This window comes from Oryzias latipes, chromosome 5 (assembly GCF_053564925.1).
Source record: "Oryzias latipes strain Hd-rR chromosome 5, Olatipes_Hd-rR_3.1".
Taxonomy (NCBI): Eukaryota; Metazoa; Chordata; class Actinopteri; order Beloniformes; family Adrianichthyidae; genus Oryzias; species Oryzias latipes.
The window spans coordinates 1,009,807-1,032,631 of record NC_136241.1 but is presented as its reverse complement, the minus strand read 5'-3'; the positions used below and the strand labels follow the sequence as shown (position 1 = coordinate 1,032,631).

Sequence of the window (22,825 nt, the reverse complement as noted above, 5' to 3'; positions counted from 1 at the left end):
TCAGGGTTAATGCACTCAGAGTTTACACTTAACCTCCTTTCTGAAACAGGCCCCAGGTGATCTGCGCAGCGTTGAGTTCACCTGGGTGATCTCAAACACACTTATTGTGCATCTTGGCTGCACCTATTTGGTGTCACAAAGATAAATTTCCATCCGTTTTCTTTACTATTTGTATTGTCATGACAGTGATGCTGCTGTCAGTTTACCTTCTTGTTGCATCTTCAAAAGTGCAGAATAAAATGTGACACTGAATTTGAAACAGCACATTGTAATTTCTGAATCTATTATTAAAGCACTTATTAGTAATACAGTGGAAATTAGTAGATTTGGTTAGAATGTTGATTTACGGGATGCGCCCCTAAATTTTCTGGTTGTGCCCCTAAAATTTTCAGTTAGGGGCCACTGTGCTCCTAGTGAAAAAAGTTAGTCAGGAGCCCTGCACTTTATAATAAAACTACATTTCCAAGAAGGAAAGTAACAGGAGCGCATATTCAAATGATGCCAATCAATAGCAGATTTACATTTATTGTCTTGTCAATAGATTGCACTTTTAAAGTGTGTTACCTGTCAAAGTCCAAAGGAAGAGAAGCAGATGTTGAAGTGTGGTAGGAAAGCAAAGTCATTTATTTCAGAGGAGCTGTTGAGAGTCCATGGTGGTCCCGGCGTCACCTGCCTCTCCTCCTGCAATTATGCTGCTTGACTATGAAAACCCTCATTTGATGCCAAAACTCTGTTCTTTTCCTGGTGATTCATGATTCTTTCTATTTGCTAAAGCTCGACGCCTGTCCAAAGTTGTGTTCATAAGCTTGACGCCCCAGCGGCGTGTGGGAGGAGCTTCCACCAAATGCTTTCAGCCTGATGGCTACATGGAGGTGTCTGTATCTCATTCCAATGATGGACGACACGGAGGATGTTTAGAGGGTGACGGTTGTAAACAGGACTCTTTCAGAGCCTCATTTCCAACCAAATGAGAGGCTAGAGGTCATTTTACAGCTGGAGAACATGATTGTAGCACCATAATATTTCAAATGATCCACAAACAAAACACTAAAAGGTAGTTTCTAACTACACTTTCATGTCTAGAGACCAAATCTACAGAAAAGAGAGTTTGAAAATAGTTTAGAAAATAATAAATCAGTCTGGAGTAGCCCTGAATGCCATTTTCCTGTTGTCCCCCTCCTAATGTCTAAATCACATTCTAAATAAAACTTTAAATTAAACTTTAAATTTTTACTTTTTGTATTGTTTCATTGAACTGTGTGAACATTTGTTTTAATAGAGAAAGATTTCAAATAATTATCCATGGAACTCGTGTCCCACAACATGAAGGTAACCCTGTTAGCATGACCATTGATTTTAGCCAGACGTTGATCCTGTTATTAATGTAAATGGAGAAAGTCAGAAAATGTACTTTTCAAAACCCACACACTCACACACACACACACACACCTGACCTGAGGTCAAACCCTGACCTGTAAATGACGTCTCCTTCTGGACAAAAATCTCAACAAAGATGAATAAAAATAAAGATCTCATCCAATAATTATGACTCATCATAAATCATTTTTAATGAGATTAGAAAGCAGTATAGTATATTTCTATGTTGATCTTTTTAAATTGCAATTTAAATTTGTCTTTGTAAAACTTTTTTTTAATTTGATATTTTAGTAATTCAAGATTTGACTTGCTGGACATGACTTATCTAAAAAATAATTGATGTATATAAATATCTGGAAACCTGTTGACTTAGCAAAACATTTATCATGTCTTTATTTACCTCTGGATGTGCACTAAAGGAAAGGCAATTCTTTGTATCTATTATGTGTTAGTGCAGCACAGTGCATTAAACTATTCTTGGAGATCAGTGGCCCATTTGAAAATCAAATCAACACTTTTTTATATATTCAATAGTTCATCCATTTACTATTTTTAGGTTTACCCAGACTCCAGACCAGGCGGGTATTCCAGAAAGCAGGTTTTGTTAGTTACCACTGGAAGTTTGAGGCTAAGGAAGTGGATAACCTCAGCTTTCGGTTCCAGAAATGGAAGTATGTTTCAGGGTATGTTTAGTTTCCATAGCAACTTATGCTCTGAACATAACCAGGGGGGTATTCCAGAAAGCAGGTTATGCTAGCTCCCACGATAAGTTTGAGGCTAAGAAAGTTGATAACCTCAGCTTTCGGTTCCAGAAATGGAGGTATGTTTCAGGGTAGGTCAAGTTACCATGGCAACTCATGCTCTGAACATAACCTGGTCTGGAGCAGGTTTAGTTGAAGCTTAGTTTGTTTACAGAGGTGAAGCATCATGGCGTGTCCATTTGAAGATGATTTAGTGGATGAAAAAGCTCAGATAATACTTTTTCCACCATGAGAGGGTGATAAGACCACATATGGATGTTGGAAAGATAAACTTTTTTACTTTGATCTAACGTAATTATTTGCTTCAGTTAAGATAAATCATTTTTTTTGTTAGAAATTTTTTTGTTAAAAATTCAATTAAGTAGGTGTAACTTTGATGCTGCTGTTAGATCGGCACCGCAAGGGATTCTGGGATATCATTCCCTTTGCCTGTCTGGACGGATTTGGGTTTAAGTGTGGGTTTTTTTACAAAATGTGTTTAGTTGTATAGCTGTTTTACTGTGTTTCACCGTGTTTGGCCGAGCTATTTTGTCCTACTATGCTTACGTCTCTGCACCATGAGTGAGAGTAAAGGATATGATGATGAGTTTATATAGCACCCCTACAGCTAAGAGCTGTTATGACAGTGACGGAAAATTCTTTAGTGAGTTTTTGCACTCGGTGCATTTTTTTTCCGTTCTTTTTATTGTTGTAAAAATGAGCATATCTGCCGGCTCAAACTTATACATATGAAAGTTCAAGAAATATAAGTAAGATGTATGGATGTCTTAACAGAGGACATGAAGTTGGCTAATGTTAGGGTAGAAGATGTCCATGATAGAGTGAAGTGGAAAACGATGATTCGCTGTGGCGACCCCTGATGGGAAAAGCCGAAAGAGAAAGAAGAAGAAGTACCGTAAATTCCGGGTTATAAAGCGCACCCGATTACAAGCCGCACCCACCTATTTTAACGTGCTCAAATATTTTTGTACATACACAAGCCGCATCAGTATACAAGCCGCTGCCTCGACAAAGCGCGTCCTGACTACCAGAGTGTGCATGGCTCATTACCACACTGTGGGCAGGTACTGGCCTTGTCTCAATCTCATGTATCTAATTACACCCACATCTGAAACAGCATGGAGCTCTATTCTGTTCACAAGTTCCTCAGTTATGGGTTATTTTATTTTATTTATTATTTTTTTTTTTTTAACTTATTGACAAACTAGGTATCATACATAAAATTACTAACAGTAACCATATAATCAACATTACATCCCTCAGTTATGATGAGGAAATTTACATCCGCGATCCCCCATTTCCCATGAGTCTTAGGGGCTAAAGGCGGGGCCAACGCCCGGCTCGCCACACTGTTGTTCGTGTTTAAGAATGAGCAAGGAGCAGCAGTGCATGGAGGGCTGAAAAGGAACAGCTCTCCTTCCACTTGTGTCGCGGCAGCATTATGGTACTAACGGGGCTGGTTAAAAAACATCAGTAAAATAGCGCGCGCCTCAGCGCGATACGCGCGCCTCAGCGCGGCGCGTTCGTCAGAAGCTTCCTTTCACAACAAACACTTGTTGCTCCCCGGACGCCTCTGCGCTCCGCGCTCGCCAAGCGGGCTCCTTGTCTCCCCTTCCTATCCGAAAAGCTCACATGGTGGCTGTGAGCTTTTCAATGCAAAATTCCGCTCAGTCAGAAACCGTAAAAACGACCAAATGGATTTGTGTTTCCAGTCCTGTCCCGACAAAATAAAGGCTGATGTTATTCACACATATTTACGTGCAGCCAGCCGAGTCACTATGGCTACGTTCACACTGCAGGCTGAAACGACCCAATTCCGAATTTTTTGCCCCTAAGCGGCCCAATTCCGATCTTTTCATGACAGTCTGAATGACACAGATCCGATCTTTTCAATTGCGACCCAGGCCCCGTGGGTTTGCCGTCCTGATTCCGAATTGTAGCCGTTCTTTTCAATTGCGACCGCCGTCTGACCGGCCAGGCGACTTGATTCCGAACTGTACGTCATCGACACGCAACAAACGTCATCATTTTGCGTTGAAGTAGGCGGGAACGAGAACGTAAACATCAACCATGGTGGACGATGCTGCTGAGACCAGACAGTGGAAGGGAAGCAGGTCACGGATTGGATTAATATTTGGGCTGATCGCTCTTTTAAGGCCAAACTCCAGGGCTCTGATCGCAACTGGGCGGTTTTTGAAAAAATTTCCAGATAAATGGCAGAGCGTGGTGTTGAACCTTTCCCGCGATAACTTTTTTTTCTTTCTCCTTTCCCACCGTGCTCAGAAGCGCGGGGGACCCAGGCGATCCTCCTCCTCCTCTCTGTTCTGATCCTTAGATTCTCCAGAACGGGTTAATAAAGAGTCCATAGCATTTATTTGGGGGGAAAACCTTCTTTTATTACCGTCCTCCGTAACACACAACATGAATGCGCGCACACACTGCCCCCCCCCCCCCCCCCCCCCCCCCCTATTCTTTATCGCGGCACCCGCTTGCACACACACACACGCGGGCGCGCGGGCCCAACACATACACATTCCTCTTCCACAACAGTGGGTACAGACGATCCCGACTCCATTGCCTTCTTAAAATGAGAAGATTGTAATTGTGCTGCTCCTTCGTGAAAATAAATTTAATATTACAAAAAGAGCTCCGCTTTTGACAACACTGTCGTTGACATCCATTGTTAACGTTGGCTCCGCAAACAACAAGTGACGTCGTTCACCGTTGAGTATTCTTCTGGCTTCTGCGCATGCGGGTCTCGTTTGGGTCGTGTCACGGTCACACTGGAGATCACAAAAGTTCGGATTTACTTGGAAATGTGAACGGTCTAGCAAACAATTCGGATTTTTTGAAAAAATCCGAATTGAGCATTAAGCCCTGCAGTGTGAACGTAGCCTATGACTCAGAGGTAAATACACTTCTGAGCATGCGCTGTTCTCTCCGTCACGCAGCTGACCGGCATTTCCATTTACTGATGGGGGATTTTTTCACGCTGCTTTTAACGATTGCTTTTAACTTGAAAGCTTTATCATATTGTAGCGGCGATCAAGTGCACGTTGGGTCTAATGGCACCAAAGGATTCTGGGATGCGGCCAGGCATGCGTGTTTCTTTTTGTTGAACCATGACTGAAGTGTCTAAGACCTGAAGTGACCTCCATGCTGTTTGGCTGCTCAGAGGTGTGTTAAAAAAAATGACTTGTGCTTGGTGGTGGATGGCGCATACAAAACCATTCACCGAGCCCGAATGTTCGTAAATGGCGGCCGCCAATCAAATCCATAAATTAGCCGCGTCACAGAATAAGCCGCAGGGCTGTGAGCGCAGGAAAAAAGTAGCGGCTTGTAGTCCGGAAATTACGGTAATTAAGATGGAAAAAAGATTAATGGAGTAATGTGACATTTAGTTAAATACGTAAATTTGAGTTGTATAAACAATTATTGAGTTTGAATAAATTTAACTAAAGTATTTAAATTATTTTTCAGCCGTGTTACTTTTTTGATGGACTTATAATTTTTAACCGCCGTCATTAAAATCTCAGACTCCGTCTCACTTCCGTCTCAAGTGTCGCGCTTTCTTTTTTTTTCTCCACGCGTTTCCATGGTGACTCCAGAAATCGGCGATCTATTGAGAATGTCTTTATGTACCGTGCGTTAACCCAGGGTTACCAAGTCGAGCGTAATTACGCCAACTCATATCCGGTCTTTTGGAACCGACATACCCAGAGTAAGCAAGTTCAGGCGGATTTCAGCCAGAGTTCAGGCTCAAAGTCAGGCTAGTTTAAACATGCTTCCTGGAATACCCCCCTGGTCTGGAGCAGGTTTAGTTGAAGGTTAGTTTGTTTTCAGAGAGGTGAAGCAGCATGACGTGTCCATTTGAAGATGATTCAGTGGATGAAGAAGCTCAGATAATACTTTTTCCACCATGAGAGGGTGATAAGACCACATATGGATGTTGGAAAGAAAAACTTTTTCACATTTATCTAACTTATTTATTAGCTTCAGTTAAGATGAATCCATTTTTTTTGTTAAGTCAGCTTAAAAATAACACACAGTTTTCAGACAGTTATTTTACTTTAATTCAAAAAAATTTTTTTTATTTTTTTAACTTGTCCTGTCCAACAGCTGGGCAAACAGATGAGAGCTGAAGGCCTCTTGTGTTGGACATATTTTACCCTAACAACAGGGGTTCTGAATTTTTTGACAAACCAGAGGTATGTCTGAATAAACCCCTTTTGGAATTGAGGCCAAACTTTATTCATTTTATCGTATTTGAAGATTTTTGTGTCGGACCGGACGGAAAAGGAAAGGAGGGAAGAAGAGAGACAGATGTGAGAGAGGGGGGGGGGGGGGGGTAGAAGGGTGATTATAGGGGGGGGGGGGTAAAACCATGAAGCAGCATGAAACAACAAGTTGCTGGATGTTTATCAATACGGTCAGGTTCAGATGTAATACAAATCTAGAAGGGGCAGGGCCTGTCCACACACACACTCAAATGTTATAAACACACCTGTTGGCTGCAAAAATGTCCACGTCAACATGTACACAAAAGAGATAGTGTTCACACATGCATACTTATGCCTTCAAACCAACTAGTGTGAAATATTTCATTCAATCACGCAAAGTGTTTGTGCGAAGGTGAGCTAACACCTGTGCTCAGGTGAGTGTTTATGCTAAAATGGATGGTGGAATGTAAAAAGAAGGAGAGAGAGTTTCCAGCCATCCCCACACCAAGACCCCCGCCGCAGCAGGTGCGGCGGGGGTCCCCCCAACGCCACTCGGCAGTAGGCAGAGAACAACCGCCCCCCACCGCGCCAGGAGGGCCCAGCGCCGGGATCCCACCCAAGAAGAGTGCCCACTGCCCCAGACGAGCACCTCATCACCACCCAGGAAGTCTGGGCATCCTCCCGCCCCACCAGGACCCCCAAGGAAAACCCGCTCCGTGCTCCAAGCAGCCACCCACTCGGCCCACGGTGGGTCCAGGAAGGAGCAAGGCAGGGACCAGTCGCCCCCGCCCAGGAGGAGGGCACACAGGAGAAAAGGGGGTCCACAAGAGATGTTGTAAACATGGCCCGACCAGGCTCACCCACAGTTGGAAATTTGACGAGGCCCGGCACTGAGGGGCAAAGACCAGAACCCACACCACAGTGACACGGACACCCCCGGCTCAGGTGTGATGCGATCCCCGGCTCTTGGCCTTGCCGGAGAGCTCAGGGATCCCTCTCCCTGCGTGGAGAGAGCACTGCCGGGCCCAGGAAACCAGCACCCAGGGGACGCAGCCACCGTTGCCAAGGGCCCAGTTCCCCCAACCAGGGATGGGGTAGGGGACAGATGGTCCAAGGTCCCACCTTCCTTGCAAAATGCGTGTGTGTTTGTAAGGGTGTGTGTGTGCATGTATGTGTGTATATGTTGGAATGTATATTTGGAGGAGTAAAGGGTGTGTGTATTAAAGGGGTGCGGTTAAAATTGGCGGATAGGGCGCTAAGAGGACATCTGCTGCTTGCTAGCAGTGATGTCCAAGCATCCCCCCCTACCAAGGGCCCTACATGTCTAAACTGCAAATAAAACTGAGAGAGGGGGGCCCATTCCATACGGTAACCATGAGAAGGGGACCACTTCCAAGTAGCTCCTCCCCCCAAGGTGCATCGCAGGCTAAACCCCCCACCGCCTCACCCTAATATGAGATTATATGAGGAAGGGGGACAACTGGTAGACTGTCCCCCCGGTGGTCAAACATCCATCCCCCAGCCCCCCCAGCATAGGGCCCAGGTCCCCCCAGCCCAGGTTTCCCATCCCCCGACGCGCCGACACCCCAGGCCCCACACCACCCACCCCACACAGAGAGAGAGGAGCCAGAAAGCGCCCCCCGCCCCCCCCCCGGAGCAAGCCCAGGCCCCGCCCCCAGGCGCCACCCCTGGGAGAGCTCTGGTCAAGCCTCGACGGGTCCGAGGCAGCCAACAAGCCGGAGCAACCGCCGATGGCCTCAGCGGAGACCCCGACCAGTCAAGCCTCCAAGGTCCCGTACCGATGGTGGGCCCTCCCCCTCCCCCAGGAAGCCCCCCCACAGGATAAGGCCAGCAAGCCCCCCCCCCCCCCCCCCCCCCCTCACCCCCTTAAGACCCCGCAGCCAGGGCAGGTGTCACCCAGAGCGACCTCGGGCCCCAAGAGGGTTGCCCCGCCCCGTCCCAGAGCCAGGGAAGGAGTGATCCCAGCCCCAGGTGTAGATGAGAAGCCCATCCAGCGCTGCCGGAACCCCCCCCCCCCCCCCGAGCAGGGCCCCCCACCAACCCCCCCCCAGCGCAGGCAAGGAGACCACCCCCCAAGGCAAGCCAGACCACCACTCAACCTCCCCCACCATACATCACCACACCCGAGCCCAGGAGACCGCGCAGCGCCCCAGCCCGCCCCACCCAGGCACCGGAGCCGACCCCCCGACCAACGGAGTCCCCACCGCCCCCCGCCAAGCACCGGAAGGCCCCAACCCCCACCCCGACCCACGGCAGAAAGGCAAGGAGCAGTGACGACAAGGCCCCCCACCCTCTAAGTCATGGAGTTAGCTATGGTAGACCAGAGAGACTGAATTCTTTCAAAGTAACTTTAACTTATGGGTTTGAGTTTGGAGAATCATTCATCAATTGGATCAAAATATTATATCACAACCCCAATGCATCAGTTAGAACTAATAAACAGACTTCCAACAGGTTTTTTCTTGGAAGAGGAACCAGACAGGGTTGCCCACTCTCTCCTTCTCTTTTTGCCATATTCATTGAGCCTCTAGCTGCAGCAATAAGACAGAATGAGAGCATTACACAGCCATCATAAAATTAGTCTCTATGCAGATGACATATTACTGTTTTTAAGTAATTTACATTCTGTAAATGAAACAGCAACAATCATTAATGAATTCTCCTCCATATCAGACTACTCCATTAATTGGAATAATTCTGTTTTATTACCACTGAACAGTAATGCGGAGCAAAGATTATCAATACCAGTTAAATCAGGAAATATCAAATATATAGGTATTTATTTTTCCCCCAAATTATCAGAACTGGTGCAGCTAAAACACATCCCATTACTGAAAAGCATACAGGACGATCTAACCCGCTGGACCAACTTGCCTCTGTCCCTTATGGGCAAGGTAGCCACGGTTAAAATGAAAATCTTATCTAAAGTTTATTATCTCTTCTCAATGATTCCCACACAACCGCCTCTAAAATGGTTCAAAACATTAGACTCATCCATATCAAGCTTTTTATGGAACAATAAACCTGCAAGAATAAGTCTAAAAACTTTAAAATCTGCAAAAAGCTGTGGAGGATTAGAATTACCTAACTTCTACAAGTACTTTCTTGCAAATAGATTACATTACATCTTAAAATGGTTAAAAAATAATCCAGAAACCAACTCGTGGTTAAACTTGGAACAGGCGTTATGTGAAAGGATCAACCTGTCAGATCTACCATTCAATAGCCAAACAGTTCAAAAACAGGATTGTTTCCAAAGTATTAATATAAAAGCCACTTTAACAGCATGGTGGGAATTTATTTCTCAAAATATCAAAATCATCAATTCAACCGTGCAAGGTCTGGCTTGGCTTGGGGGGGTGGTCCTTTTGCCTGTGCTGGGGGGGTTGGCAGGGGGCCTTGCTCGGGGGGGGGTCAGCGGCACTCAGGTCCCATCTACATCTGGGGCTGGGATCGGCCCCTCCCTGGCTCTCGGACGGGACAGGACAACCCTCTTGGGACACCCCCAGTCGCTCTGGGTGTCATCCGCTTCGTCTGCGGGGGCCGGGCTGGGGGGGGGGGGCTTGTCGGCCCTGTCCTGTGGGGGGGCGTTCTGGGGGGAGGGGGGCCCACTATTGGTACGGGACCTTGGGAGGTTGACGGGTCGGAGTCTCCGCTGAAGCATTTGGCGGTTTCCCCGGCCGGGTGGCTGCCTCTGTCCCGTCCAGGCCTGACCAGAGCTCTTCTAGGGCCAGCGCTTGGTGGTGTGGGCCTGGACTTGCTCCGGGGGGAGCGGCACTTTCTGGCTCCTCTCTCTCTGTGTGGGGTGGGTGGTGTGGGGCCTGGGGTGTCGGCGCGTCGGGGGATGGGAAACCTGGGCTGGAGGGACCTGGGCCCCTATGCTGGGGGGGGGGCTGGGGGATGGATGTTTGACCACCGGGGGGACAGTCTACCATTCTGAGACCAAGCTTGAACATCCTCTGTCCAGTGTAGTAAATTCTGTCAAGAATTGGATTGGCTGCAAGTTTGGACTTTTTGTCAGTTTAAAGGTGTTTAGACAAAGTTCTGACCAGAAGCTTTCATCTGTGCTGATGCTGTAACTTTGGTGCTGCTGTTAGATCGGCAAGGGATTGTGGGATACCATTCCCTTTGCCTGTCTGGACGGATTTGGGTTTTAGTGTGGGTTTTTGATCAAATGTATTTAGTTGTTTAGCTGTTTTACTGTGTTTTGCCGAGTTATTTTGTCCTACTATGCTTAAGTCTCTGCACCATGAGTGAGAGGGAGGAAGACGATGATGAGTTTATATAGCACCCCTACCGTCAAATGCTGTAATGATAGTGTTGGAGAATTCCTAAATGAATTTATTTTTTTCGTTCTTTTTATTGTTATACAAATGGGTATATCAGCCGGCTCAAACTTAGACATATGTGAGATCAAGAAATATACCGTAAATTCCGGACTACAAAGCGCACCCAATTACTAGTCGCACCCACCCATTTTTACGTGTTTAACTACTTTTATACATACACAAGCCGCATCGGAGTACAAGCCGCATGTATTAGGCAACATTGTCATCCTGACAAATCATGTCCTAACTCCCAGAGTGAGTGTGATTCATTAAGAAGTCAACTTTGCCTCAGGCTCATGTATTTGAGTATATCTACAGCTGCCAAACAGCATGGAACTATATTCTCTTCACAAGTTCCTCAGTTATGTTTTTTTTTTCTTTCTAGTTTTTTTTAATTATTGACAATCTAGGTATGATACATAAAATTACAAACAGTAACCATATAATCAACATTAAATCCCTCAGTTATGATGAGGAAATTTACATCCGCAATCCCCCATTTCCCACGATTCTTAGGAGATAAAGGCGGGGCCAATGTCCGGCTCACCATACTGTTGTACGTGTTTAAGAATGAGCAAGTATCAGCAGTGCATGGAGGGGTGAACGGGTAAAGCTTTCCTTCCGCTTGTGTCGCGGCAGCGTTATGGGAGTAACAGGACTGGTTAAAAAAAAAACACCGGTAAAATAAAGCAGCGGCGACTGAAAAGCGCGCAACTCCTCGCGGCGCGTGGGTCAGAAGTATCCTTCCACAACAAACACTGTTGCTCCGCGGACGCCTCTGCACTCCCGCGCGCTCCTTGTCTCCCGTTCCTATCTTCTCCGACAGCTCTGGCCAGGGCGGCTCCAAGGAGGAGCACTTAGTTCGTCCCCATTGTGCCGGTGAAAGGAGCAAATCGTGTCTGTGCAGAGCAATCGGACTTAATACTGTACGTTTTGTGTATGAGGGGCGGATGCGTTGTTACGTGTGGGAGCCTTCAGACTGCCATCGGCCCCGCAGCTCTATAAGAGCAGCAGGAGAAGATGTCTCCAGCTCACACGGAGGCTGTGAGCGTTTCAATGCAAAACTCCGCTCAGTCCTTAGAAACCCTTAAAACGACCACGTCAATTTGTGTTTCCAGTCGTGTCCCGACAAAATAAAGGCTGATGTTATTCCCACATATTTACGTGCAGCCAGCCGAGTCACTATGACTCAGAGGTAAATTCACTCCATGCGCTGTTTTCTCTGTCACGCAGCTGACCGGCTTTTCCAAACCCGTTGGTGATGGTGGATTTTTTCACGCTGCTTCTAACGATTGCTTTTAACTTGAAAGCTGCATCATATTGTAGTGGCGATCACGTGCACGTTGGGTCTAATGGCACCAAAGGATTCTGGGATGCGGCCGGGCATGCGTGTTTCGTTTTGTTGAACCATGACTGAAGTGTCTAAGACCTGAAGTGAGGTCCATGCTGTTTGGCTGCAAAGAGGTGTGTTGAAAAACAAATGACTTGTGCTTGGTGTTAGATAGAGAATTCTAACCATTCACTGTGTCCGAAAGTACGTACATGGCGGCCGCCAATTAAAACCATAAATTAGCCGCGTCACTGAATAAGCCGCAGGGCTGTAAACGCAGGAAAAAAGTGGCGGCTTATAGTCCGGAAATTACGGTAATTAATTAAGATGGAAAAAATATTAATTGAATTGGAGTAATATGACATTTAGTTAGATAAATATGTAAATTTGGGTTGTATTATCAATTATTGAGTTATAACGATGTAAGAAATTAGGTTGAATAAATTTAACTCAATTACTTGTTACCAATATAAGTAATTAATTTATGTTGGCAAAATTGGATAAGTTATATATATATATATATATATGCGTCACAAGGAAAATGGAAATAAGATCAGAAAGTTGTGGGTTTACTTTATCTGTTCTTCTACTACAAGCAGAAACTCTTTCTTTTGCTGATGATGCAGCCGTGTTACTTTTTTGACGGACGCATAATCTTCATACACAGTCATTAAAATCTCCGACTCCGTCTCACTGAAGTATAGCGCTCTCTTTTTTTTTCACCACTCGTTTCCATGGTGACTCCGGAAATCGGCGATCCATTGAGAATGTCTTTATGTACTTGACGTGGACGTGCATTAACCCAGGGTTACCAAGTCGAGCGTAATTACACTAAATCATATCTGGTATTTTGGAACCGACATACCCAGAGTAAACAAGTTCAGGCGGATTTCAGCCAGAGTTCAGGGTTAAAGTCAGGGTAGTTTAAACTTGCTTTCTGGAATACCCCCCTGACGGATACTGTGTCCAGATGTTGGTGTATTTGTTGGTGTAAGTGTGATTCAAAGAGGAATGTTGAGATACATATAATTACCAGTTAAATACTGTTGAATGAATGGTGAAATATTCCGTTTTTATCATCATAAATCTGACATCAGAGGAGTCAGTGCCTCTCCGGCATCAACCTCACTGCCCGTCACTGAGTAGTTGTGTGTGTCAGAGAGAGGCAGAGAAAAGAGAGAGAGACAGTGTGTGTGTGAGATGAGAGAGAGGTGCCTGTGTGTGTATGGAGGGGTATCTGACCTCCAGGGTAGTCTCTGTGTTAACTCTGGCTAAGCTGCATTTGATGTGTATTGAGGGTGGACACTTTCCTTGAAATAAACACAAGTACAATACTTGCTGTTGTGTTGTAGGGAGAGGAGTGTGTTATGGAAAATAATATGGCTTTAATTTTGTGTTTGTGTGTGTACGTCTTGGCATGTCAGTGTGTGGTGTGGCTCTTTGACTCTCACAGTGAAAAAATTCGTCTCTTGGTGTCAAACTTGTTCGCTACCCCTGATCTAGAGGGAAAAGCAGGCAACAGACTCAAATACTGCAGCTATGTGTCCATTTGCTTTAGTAGTGAGGCTAAATTATTATTATCTCTGTTTTTAATGTGCTATTCTTTTTATTGTTATTTTACCAATGATACGTAGGTTATGTTTTAATCAGTTTACGTATTTTATTTTTTAATTACTAACATTGTTATATCTTATTTTATTTTTTATCTTTTTCTGTTTTTATTTTTGTTATTTTATGATAACTTTTATTCTGATGTTTTTTACTCCAGTGTTTCCTCTTGGGGATCCGTAGTTCTGGGGCACCACCATCTTAACCTGTAGGGGGTGCTGTTGCTGCGGTGCCTGTTCTCGTTGGGTGGGCTGGGGTTCTGCTCTGTGGTCTAATAGCTGTAGAGTGGGCCCTGGGCTGCTCTGTGTTGGGCGGCGCTGTGGTAATGATCCGCGTGGTCTGTCTGGGCCTTGGAATGAATGGATCCCCATGATATCATTTCCTCACAGCAGAACCGAGCTTGACCATCTTTAAGCTGCAGTTCTTCGTTTCTATTCAGGGTTCTACTGGGGTAACTGGGTCGTGGGGTGTGGGTGGGGATGGGGGGTGGTGAGGGAGGGGTCCCATCTTTGTGTGATTGTCCTTTGTTTTCTGTTTTTAACAATTTTCCATTTTTATGACTATTTTATCTGCTTTATTTTAAGCGCTTTGTGTTTTTAACAGAAATGAAAGGCGCTGTATAAATAAATAAAGTTTGAGTTTAAACGTTTATTGAACTATCTCAAAACCAAAAGAAGAAGATATTCTTTACTGTGGATACTGTGAACTACATAAGGTGGTTAGCGTACTTTCTGACGTTAAGTGCAAGCACCACTGTTGCTGTAGTCCAGTATCTTTCTCAGAGTCATCTCATGCATAACCAATGTTATTTGATATGAAAACTGCCCTGAGGTGCATTCATTCTCTGGCTGTGTTAGACCCACACAGCTTACAGGGCTGCCAACTTTTGATTCCAGCTTGTTTGTTGTCTTTTCTTTGGTGCCTGTTCGTGTCCGCCCTGTCTCTTACAGAAGTGCATCACTGCTTTGCTTGGAAAATCTGTGGAGAACAAACACGAGGAACGTGCATGCATGTCATGCCTAATGCGGTAATGAGGGTTGGCTGCAATGACATGCATGACTATGAAAGTGATGGTCTGCCACCATGTCAGAATGATGGCATTATAAACACGCTAAAAACATGCCGTCTGGCTGGATTCTGATGTGGTTCTTCCTTTGAGGATAAATGTCTAGACTCATAGCTTCTCACTTGAGACGACATTCATTTTTTCCACAGCAAGGAAGAAACTGACAGAAAAGAAAAGCGAGTTTTTAGAGAGGAGTGTCAGAAAGTGACAAACTGAGAACACGCCAACTGAATCTGAAGAATTAATAGATAACTTAGTATAACAGAAAGCCGGGAAGTGCTCCAGTAATGTGAGTTGAACTTTAGTTGTGACCTTGACACATCTTGAACACACTGCGTTCTTATCTGTGCAGTGCACTGCCATTAGGTATGCTTTTATCTGTCACATCATTTTTTTATGCGCGCTGCTGTTTGTCTCTTTTCTCAGTATGTTTTGTCAGATGTCTTCTTTCTGATGTCTGATGCGTAAAGAAGTTTCTAGGTTTTTTTTAACTGGCTACTTTCACCTGCTCCTGTATACCTACTGATGCCTAAGGCAGATTCAGACTGAATGCATTTCTTGCTGGTGACCATTTTCATCACACATTCTGCTTGACAGCTATGAGGTCAAGCGTCAAGAGGGAGGCAACCTTTAAAACTAAACAGAATAGTTAGAATTGGGGGCAGTGGTTTTGTTTTTTTTCCTGACCAGTTAGTTGGAATTACTGGTTCAGTTTCCAAGAAAACGAATCCAAATCTTTGCTTTGGGGGGATGGAGGGTGGGGGGGATCTGATGGCATGTTTTTCTACTCTTACATCAGAAGCAGATGATCAGACCTGCAGATATACAGGTTGTTATAGGCCAGCATGTTGCCCTCCGTGCAGTCAAATGATCAAGTGGCCTCGCAATTAAAACTCAGCAGAACACTTCAAAAGAAACAAACAGCAGCATGTGTTCCACCATGAGTAGACCGGGACCTTGCTTTAAAGAAAAAACTAGAACACAATAGCAGGCGGTGAAGGTTTTTTCTTTGTACTGCTAGTTTTCCATCTTATTTATGCACACTTTAGTTTTCTTAGACCTGTCATATCCACCACTACAGTCAGTAGCTTGGACTCCGGGTTTCTAATTCTGCATCCTGATGGAAAACAACAGTGTTGCAAGATGTCGTCAATATTCTGCTACGTTAATGCATTTTCCTTTTTTTTTAATAGTGCTGTGATTTGGGGAAACATGGACGTTTCCACTCGGGTTAATGAACTCACCACATGTATTTATAACAAAGAAGTACCTTAAAAAAAACAGAGAATAAGAAAGCAAAGGAAAAATAATGAAATAGGGCTGAGTTAAGAAAATGTAATCTGCATTTAGTATTTTAAGTCCAATGCAACAGGGGTAGCTGATAAAACATGGACATACAGTAGGTTTTGAGAAGCACAGTTGTTCACATTAGAACTGAAGCAATGAATACTTTTCTTACAGACAGGCCATGTTGCTCATGGCCTGTAAATGCCATCAGAAATGACAAGCTCTTCATCTGCAGTACTCAGCACAGCATGCTCTAGCATGCTAAGCTAGTGTGTTACCACATTGTCAATAGTGATAAACCAAACTAACCTTTATTTAGGGCAGGTTGCTCTTTTCTGAACTTGGAGCCGAACCATCTTTCAGAGTGTTGCGTCAGCTGCACGGAATTCCCTTGAGCAGGCATTGGCTCTTAAACAGAGAGAAATATTAAAGCAGAACAAAGCAGTGAAATTTCACAACGTGAAATACGTTGAAATTTATCCGATGCAATGTGTTAAGGTGCAGCGAGTTGTATATTTCAACAGGGACAATGTTAAGATTCTGAAGAATTTTTAATTGGTGGAGCTTTATTTAGGTCTAAGAAGCTGGCAGTCATCAATAAAAAATAAATAGGAATAGAAAAATGAATGAATAGTATCATTACATTTTGCATTATTACAAATTTGGAGAATTTCTTAATTCCTAAATGGTTATAAATAAATTAATATATGCTTTTTATCACTCCTTAAATATTCTACTTCCTCTGTGGTGTTACATTTTCCAAAGACAGGCAGAGAACTGACATCCATATTTAATAATGTTTTGTGTAGCTAATTCTAGATTATTTTGTTTTGGTTTGATGATGTTTAAACAGTTATTTATATTCACCAAGTTATAGTGAAAAAATGAGTCATTTGAACGCTTAATGCTGGATAAAACTTTTAATTTGGTGCCTAGTGGAAATTGTTGTGAGCTGAAATCATCTACAGTGGGGTGAGACGTATTTCACGGTCACTGATTCTTTCAGAAACCAAGAACGGCCTCGAGCAGGAGCGTAATCTACAACACATTGTAGAAAATTTGGACAAAGTATTAGTATTAATATTAGTAGTAGTAGTAGTATCATTAGTAGTATCAGTAGTAGTATCAGTAGTGGACTGAGTTGGGCTGGGTGGCTGTTTGGGTTCTACAAGTGTCCGGATCTCGGTGAAGGCACCAGCCAGAGACGTTTGTCTGCCCCGGGTTCTGTCATTCAGCCTGTTGTTGGGGGTTTGGGCGTATAGGGTTCAGTTTTTGGCTGAATAAGGGACATAAAGGAAGGAGATGGAATCAGGTGTTTTAAGAGTGTAGCTCCTCTAATAAATTAACTCACAAAACAACTTTTGGGGAGCGTTTGTGATGCTGTACTAGAGTTGTTGGACACGCTGTACGGCATTAGTTACAGGTAGCAGTAACCACAACATAAAGATACTTAAAACAGATGATGTCTCAGTGCAGGAAAGGGAGAAAGGGATGCTAGCTACAGTATGTTCTTTTATATCAGGGCTCCAGACTGCGACCATTTGGTCGCATTTTGCGATCAAAATTTGAGAGTGTGGGACTGAATTTTACATCCAGTCGCACATGTGCGACCAGTAAATTTGCCTCCCCCACCCTCCGTATTTTTTATACATTAAACCGGGAAGGGGCATGTCAATGATCAATGAAATAATCAATGAGACGCGAGCGCACACGCACGCAAACACACACACACAAACTCACACACATACTCATGAGACGAGAGCACACACCCGCGTAAGTGGCTAAAATGCGTGTAGGGGGAGGGGCCTAGAGATAATCGAGCTCGCGTAAACATCAGTGGGAAGGAAACTGAGACAAATATCCTCACAACCTGTGCGTGCGTCTGAGCTATGAGCAAGCGAACTATTGATTCATTCTTCCGACCTGCAGCTGGTGTACCAGTGCCAGAGTGTACAGCAGGGGTCTCAAACTCGCGGCCTGCGGGTTATTTGTGGCCCCCACCTTGAAATGAAAGTTTAATTTTAATGCGTCCTGCCAGTTTGTATGAATGACACCTTTTCATTGTCGTGTGCGGAGCTGACAAACCAACCAATCACAGTGGAGTAAATGACTATTGGGGGCGTGACAATGACCGGGCTTGAAAGCAGGAAACCTGACAGCCCCCTCCCCAGACCACATGAAGGAGTTCCTTACTTTCTTTTAGAACGTATCTATTCGGTCGTAATTTTCTAAATGCATGCAGTCTGTGCTGAACTTTTCTCTGGGTCGCACAGACCCGGAGGTTACGGGGGTAACGGTTAAGCGCGCGGCGTCGCATCCCCCCAATCAAACGGTTTATGCACGGCTGTTACGGCAGCACACCGCTCCCACGGGAGTCGGGTCAGCTGAGGAGAATAAATGTCCCACACCTACATACGTGACAGCTAACGGGGCTTGAACTTTAAACACGGGGTGAAAATGCAAGGATAGAAGTGTTTGAGATGAACCAGCGGCTCGCCTGGATCATTGGGGAGACCAGGCCGGGGGGGGGGGTGATGGCGAATCTGCAGCGAGACTGAAGGAAAACAGGAAGTTGAAGTTCAATTCAGTTCAATGTAGTTTAAATATTCCTCTCCCCCTTAGTATGATCTGTGTTATTATATATTTTATATTTATTTGAATGTTTTGTAATGGATGTAGCTATTTTTAATCAATTGGTATTTTAAATTATTTCAATTTCTCAATTACAAAAACCATCAGGACACATGTCCCATAATGCATTGTTTTGTAGTCATAGGGCAGCTTTCAGTCAGTTCAGTACTAAATTTCCAGCTGCGTTCGGTAGGTTGGGGCATTGCTGCTCCCGCCCCTTTCTCTGATATTTTTGTGATGATTGACAGGTGATGTTGGAGCAAAAACAAAAATATATGTCACACACCAGGTGATCTGAACAGCGTTGCGTCCACCTGGGTGATCTCAAACACGCTTATTGTGCGTCTTGGCTGCACTTATTTGGTGTCACCAACATACATTTCCATCAGTTTTTGAGCCTCTCTCTGATCTCAGGTATCTGTATCGATTGTTCTGATCTCCAGTGAACATCGCCCGTTCTTTTACAGTTTACCTTCTTCTGTCAGTTTACCTTCTTGTTGCATCTTCAAAAGTGCAGAATAAAATGTGACACTGAATTTGAAACGGCACATTGTAATTTCTGCATCTATTATTAAAGTATTTATTCGTAATACAGTGGAAATTACTAGATTTGGTTAGAATGTTGATTTACGGTATGCGCCCCTAAATTTTCTGGTTGTGCCCCTAAAATTTTCAGTTGGGGGCCACTGTGCTCCTAGTGAAAAAAGTTAGTCTGGAGCCCTGTATATTCTTTGTTTTCTCATTTTTACGACAAATTACCATTTTTTTTCCCGTGTTAAGGAGAAAACGGAATTAAAAAAAGTGGTTTAGGTTGTGCTTCCGTAGATTCTGAAAGTTGACCCTCTGAAAAACTATGAGAGATGTCTATAATGTTGGTTGTACTTTGTGTAAAAGAGGGAATGTAAAAAAAAAGGACTACAGGTATCCTTTTGTTTTTTTATAATTATGGCCCGTAGCAGTCACTGACTGCAATATTGTTTTTGTATACAGAAAGTTTTCTGCGCCTTTCAACGAAACTTTAACCGCAGCTAAAAGCGTGCAACTTCACCAACATGTCCACACACCTGGTACCTGATGCAAAAGGAATTCTGGGCTCATCTAACAAGCCCCCCCAGAAGATGACATCACAGCGAACGAAGCCAGAAAAAAGAAGAATGAACAGAAATGGAGCAGAAAAGAGACATTTCAATCCAGGATTTCGGACCAATACTCTGCTCTGGACCCCCTGACCTACGAGTCTTGCCCCAGCATCCTTGCCCTCTGTCATTTTCCCTCCTCCACTCAGAAACCCAGAAGGAGATTCTCACTCGCCATCCTCAATGTCAGCCCACTGTTGTGCACTATCTCCACCCCACTGATCTACTTTCACGAGTCGTCACTGCCACGCGCTCCTGCTTGATTGCATGTGCCTCCTTCCTTCCAGTCTCTCCTTGTGCCTGTGCCCCCCCTGCTGACTAGAGGTTGTTACTGCTCCTTGTCGCTCCAGATTTCCTCTTCCTGCCTGAGCCAAAAAAAACCTTCAACACCCTTCCATGCTGTTCATTGGTGTCCAAATACAAATCTCTAACCCACAATGGTTTGACATCAGTGCTGGCGAAGCCCCAACACCTTGATGGTTTAGAGAGTGATTGGGAGAAGGTACTGTGGTAAGATGAGACCAAAATTGAGATGTTTGGCATCAACTGGACCTGTCGTGCTTGGGGAAGAGAAATGGTGCCATCCCTCCACCGTGGCTGGGTCTTTCAACAGGATAATGACCCAAAACACACAGCCAAGGCAACCAAGAAATGGCTGAAGAAGTAGCATATGAAAGTCATAGAGTACCTACTGTAGCTAGTCTCTGGACCTCAGTCCAATAGAAAACCTATGGAGAGAGCTGAAGCTCAGAGTTGCTAAGGAACAGCCACCTAATCTGAAAATGTAGAAGTCATTTGCAAAAAGAGTGGGCCAGAAGGATTCCTGATACAGTATGTTCAGAAACCTGAAATTACAAGAAACAACTGACTTTTGGGCTTGGTCACAGGAATTTAATCTTTCCAGCAAGAGGGTACAAATACTTATTTCCTTCAATGAACTTCACATAAGTTTACGAACATTCTTGAAAATTGATGTCCGGATTTTCTTTTTACATTTCTCTCTTTCATTGTTCCAATGAACCCGTTATTATGACAGATTTTAGAATTATATTTAAGGGATCAAATGTATCAACCACTGCCATTTTGATCCATTCTTCCTCACAGACCCTCATCTTTATAAGACGGACAGCATTCAAAATTGGTCACTGTCCAATACTTTTAGCCTCACTTCTTTTCCTCTTTACAGCAATAGATGTGTATTTTTAAACAGAAACCCTGTCTGCCTTTGCAGTATATTTGTTTGTTTTTTCACAAACATCTCTCGTGTTTTTTTGTCCACAGGGTCACAGGTCAACCATGACAGCCATTGAAGGATTCTCATAGCTGTGCTATTTTAGTCACCTACCCGCATCAGTTTATTTTAGTTTAGCTAAACTAAAATACACAACACATAATTTTTTCTTTGTTTACTCTTTTTTTGGTATCTGCTAATAGCTCCAGCATTTTTCAAAGGTATGAGAATCTGCATTATGAAGTGACCTTGGATTTGCTTTGCCTCAATCTGATCCTTGTCTTGCATTTGTTCTTTCCATGCCAAGTTTCTGAGTATTTTTTTTTAGTTTTTTGTTTATGTCCCAGTGATTTTCAAATTTTATTTGTAGTTTATTTAAATCCATTCAGGCTGCATTTGGCACCTGCCATCAGAAATTCTTTCAAGCTGGGGGTTTCAGGAGCCAGCTTTGAATATACAGATTAGGATAGATGATCACATTTTAGAAGGTATGCTGTCAGCATTTTTCAATGTGATGTTAATTTCAAGCTAAGTCATCAACATCCTGATCATTTGCTCTAGTTCTTGGCCTTTTCATTATCTCACGTCCAATATTGCTCGCATCAATCTAGTGTGGGGCACACAGCAATAAGGTTGATCAAATCATGTTTAAAACATTAAAAAAGACAAGTAATCAAACTTACAATTTGTTTTTTGTGTGATTTACTGACCTAATTGAAGATTTCCTTTTGCTTATTTTAGGAGGAAAACTCCACTTTCCAGGATCAAGGAAATACTATGTCCTTTTCTGTTACTCTGAGAACTCCCAATGAAGATCAGCATGTGTCGTTCGAGGGTCGTCAAGAATCTCCTCACTTCAGCCAAACATCTCCTCCAGGGCTGAACCTACTGAACACACTCCTGCCGTCTGAGCGTTGTGGAGGAGCTGGACCAGCTGGGATGGTGCCCTTACGCCGCTTGTCTCCTAACAGACGAGACCGTCATTTAGAGGAAATGAATCAGGTTGTCAATGAACACACCTGTGCTTCATCGTGTGACCCGCTCCTACAAGAAGTCAAGGTGGATGGCTTCATCCAGCATCAGGTTAGGCTAATAGTTTGAAGGAACATCTGCCAGTTCTACAGTAGCTTTTTGAATGGACTGTGACACTCTTTAGCTGCATGTACATGTGCAAAATTTATTTAATCTGATCAAAGGTCGGATTAGATTTAAATTGTGTATATGTGGGCCCTTTTGACATAAACAGAACTATCTAAAACACCAGTGTTCATCTTGGCTGCACGTAAATATGTGTAAATAACATCAGGCTTTATTTGTTTCTGGTCATGAGGATTTTGCATGATTGTTTGCACGGTTTCACGGGACTCCTTGGAGCGTGGACCGGACATACACCGTCCTGAAGCTGCTCCTCTGCTGGGAGACATGCTTGTCTGTAGCCAGGCAGCTCGCTCGTGCAGAGCAGCCGGCCCGACTGTGGTCCAGGCATCCTCTGTAAAAAACGCCCTCCCCTGCTTGCTGACACGAAGCTACGAAGTACGGCAGCTCGTTCCTGCTGAGCAGCCAGCCGATCCTGTTTGTGCTCTGAAGTCTCCTCTGAAGCACACCACGCCATGACGTAAAAGCCAGCACAGTAATGACAAAATCAGATTACATTGTTTTCCTGCACCAAGATCTTATCAACAATTGGCATAACCCACCCATCTCAATGGGAAGGAAATTTGGATCCGAAGAAGTCTGAATGGGTCAGAGTATTCCGAATGGTGTCTTTACACGATGCATTTTTATTCTGATAAGGCTTTTATTCCAATTACTTGTGTTCATGTTAACCA

The 22,825-nt window shown here is 44.2% G+C and overlaps 1 protein-coding gene across 8 annotated transcripts in view; it reads left to right on the top strand.

The window, feature by feature from the left end:
* cfap20dc (CFAP20 domain containing) overlaps window positions 1–22,825 on the top strand; it is a 105,253-nt gene that overhangs the window by 38,066 nt on the left and 44,362 nt on the right. For all 8 annotated transcript variants that reach the window (XR_013655863.1, XM_078946734.1, XM_078946732.1 and 5 more), the window contains one exon: window positions 21,738–22,079. Coding sequence is in view for 7 of the 8 variants with exons in the window: in XM_078946734.1 (XP_078802860.1) it covers window positions 21,738–22,079 (342 nt within the window). In the remaining variant the exon portion in view is untranslated. The remainder of the gene's footprint in view (window positions 1–21,737; window positions 22,080–22,825) is intronic.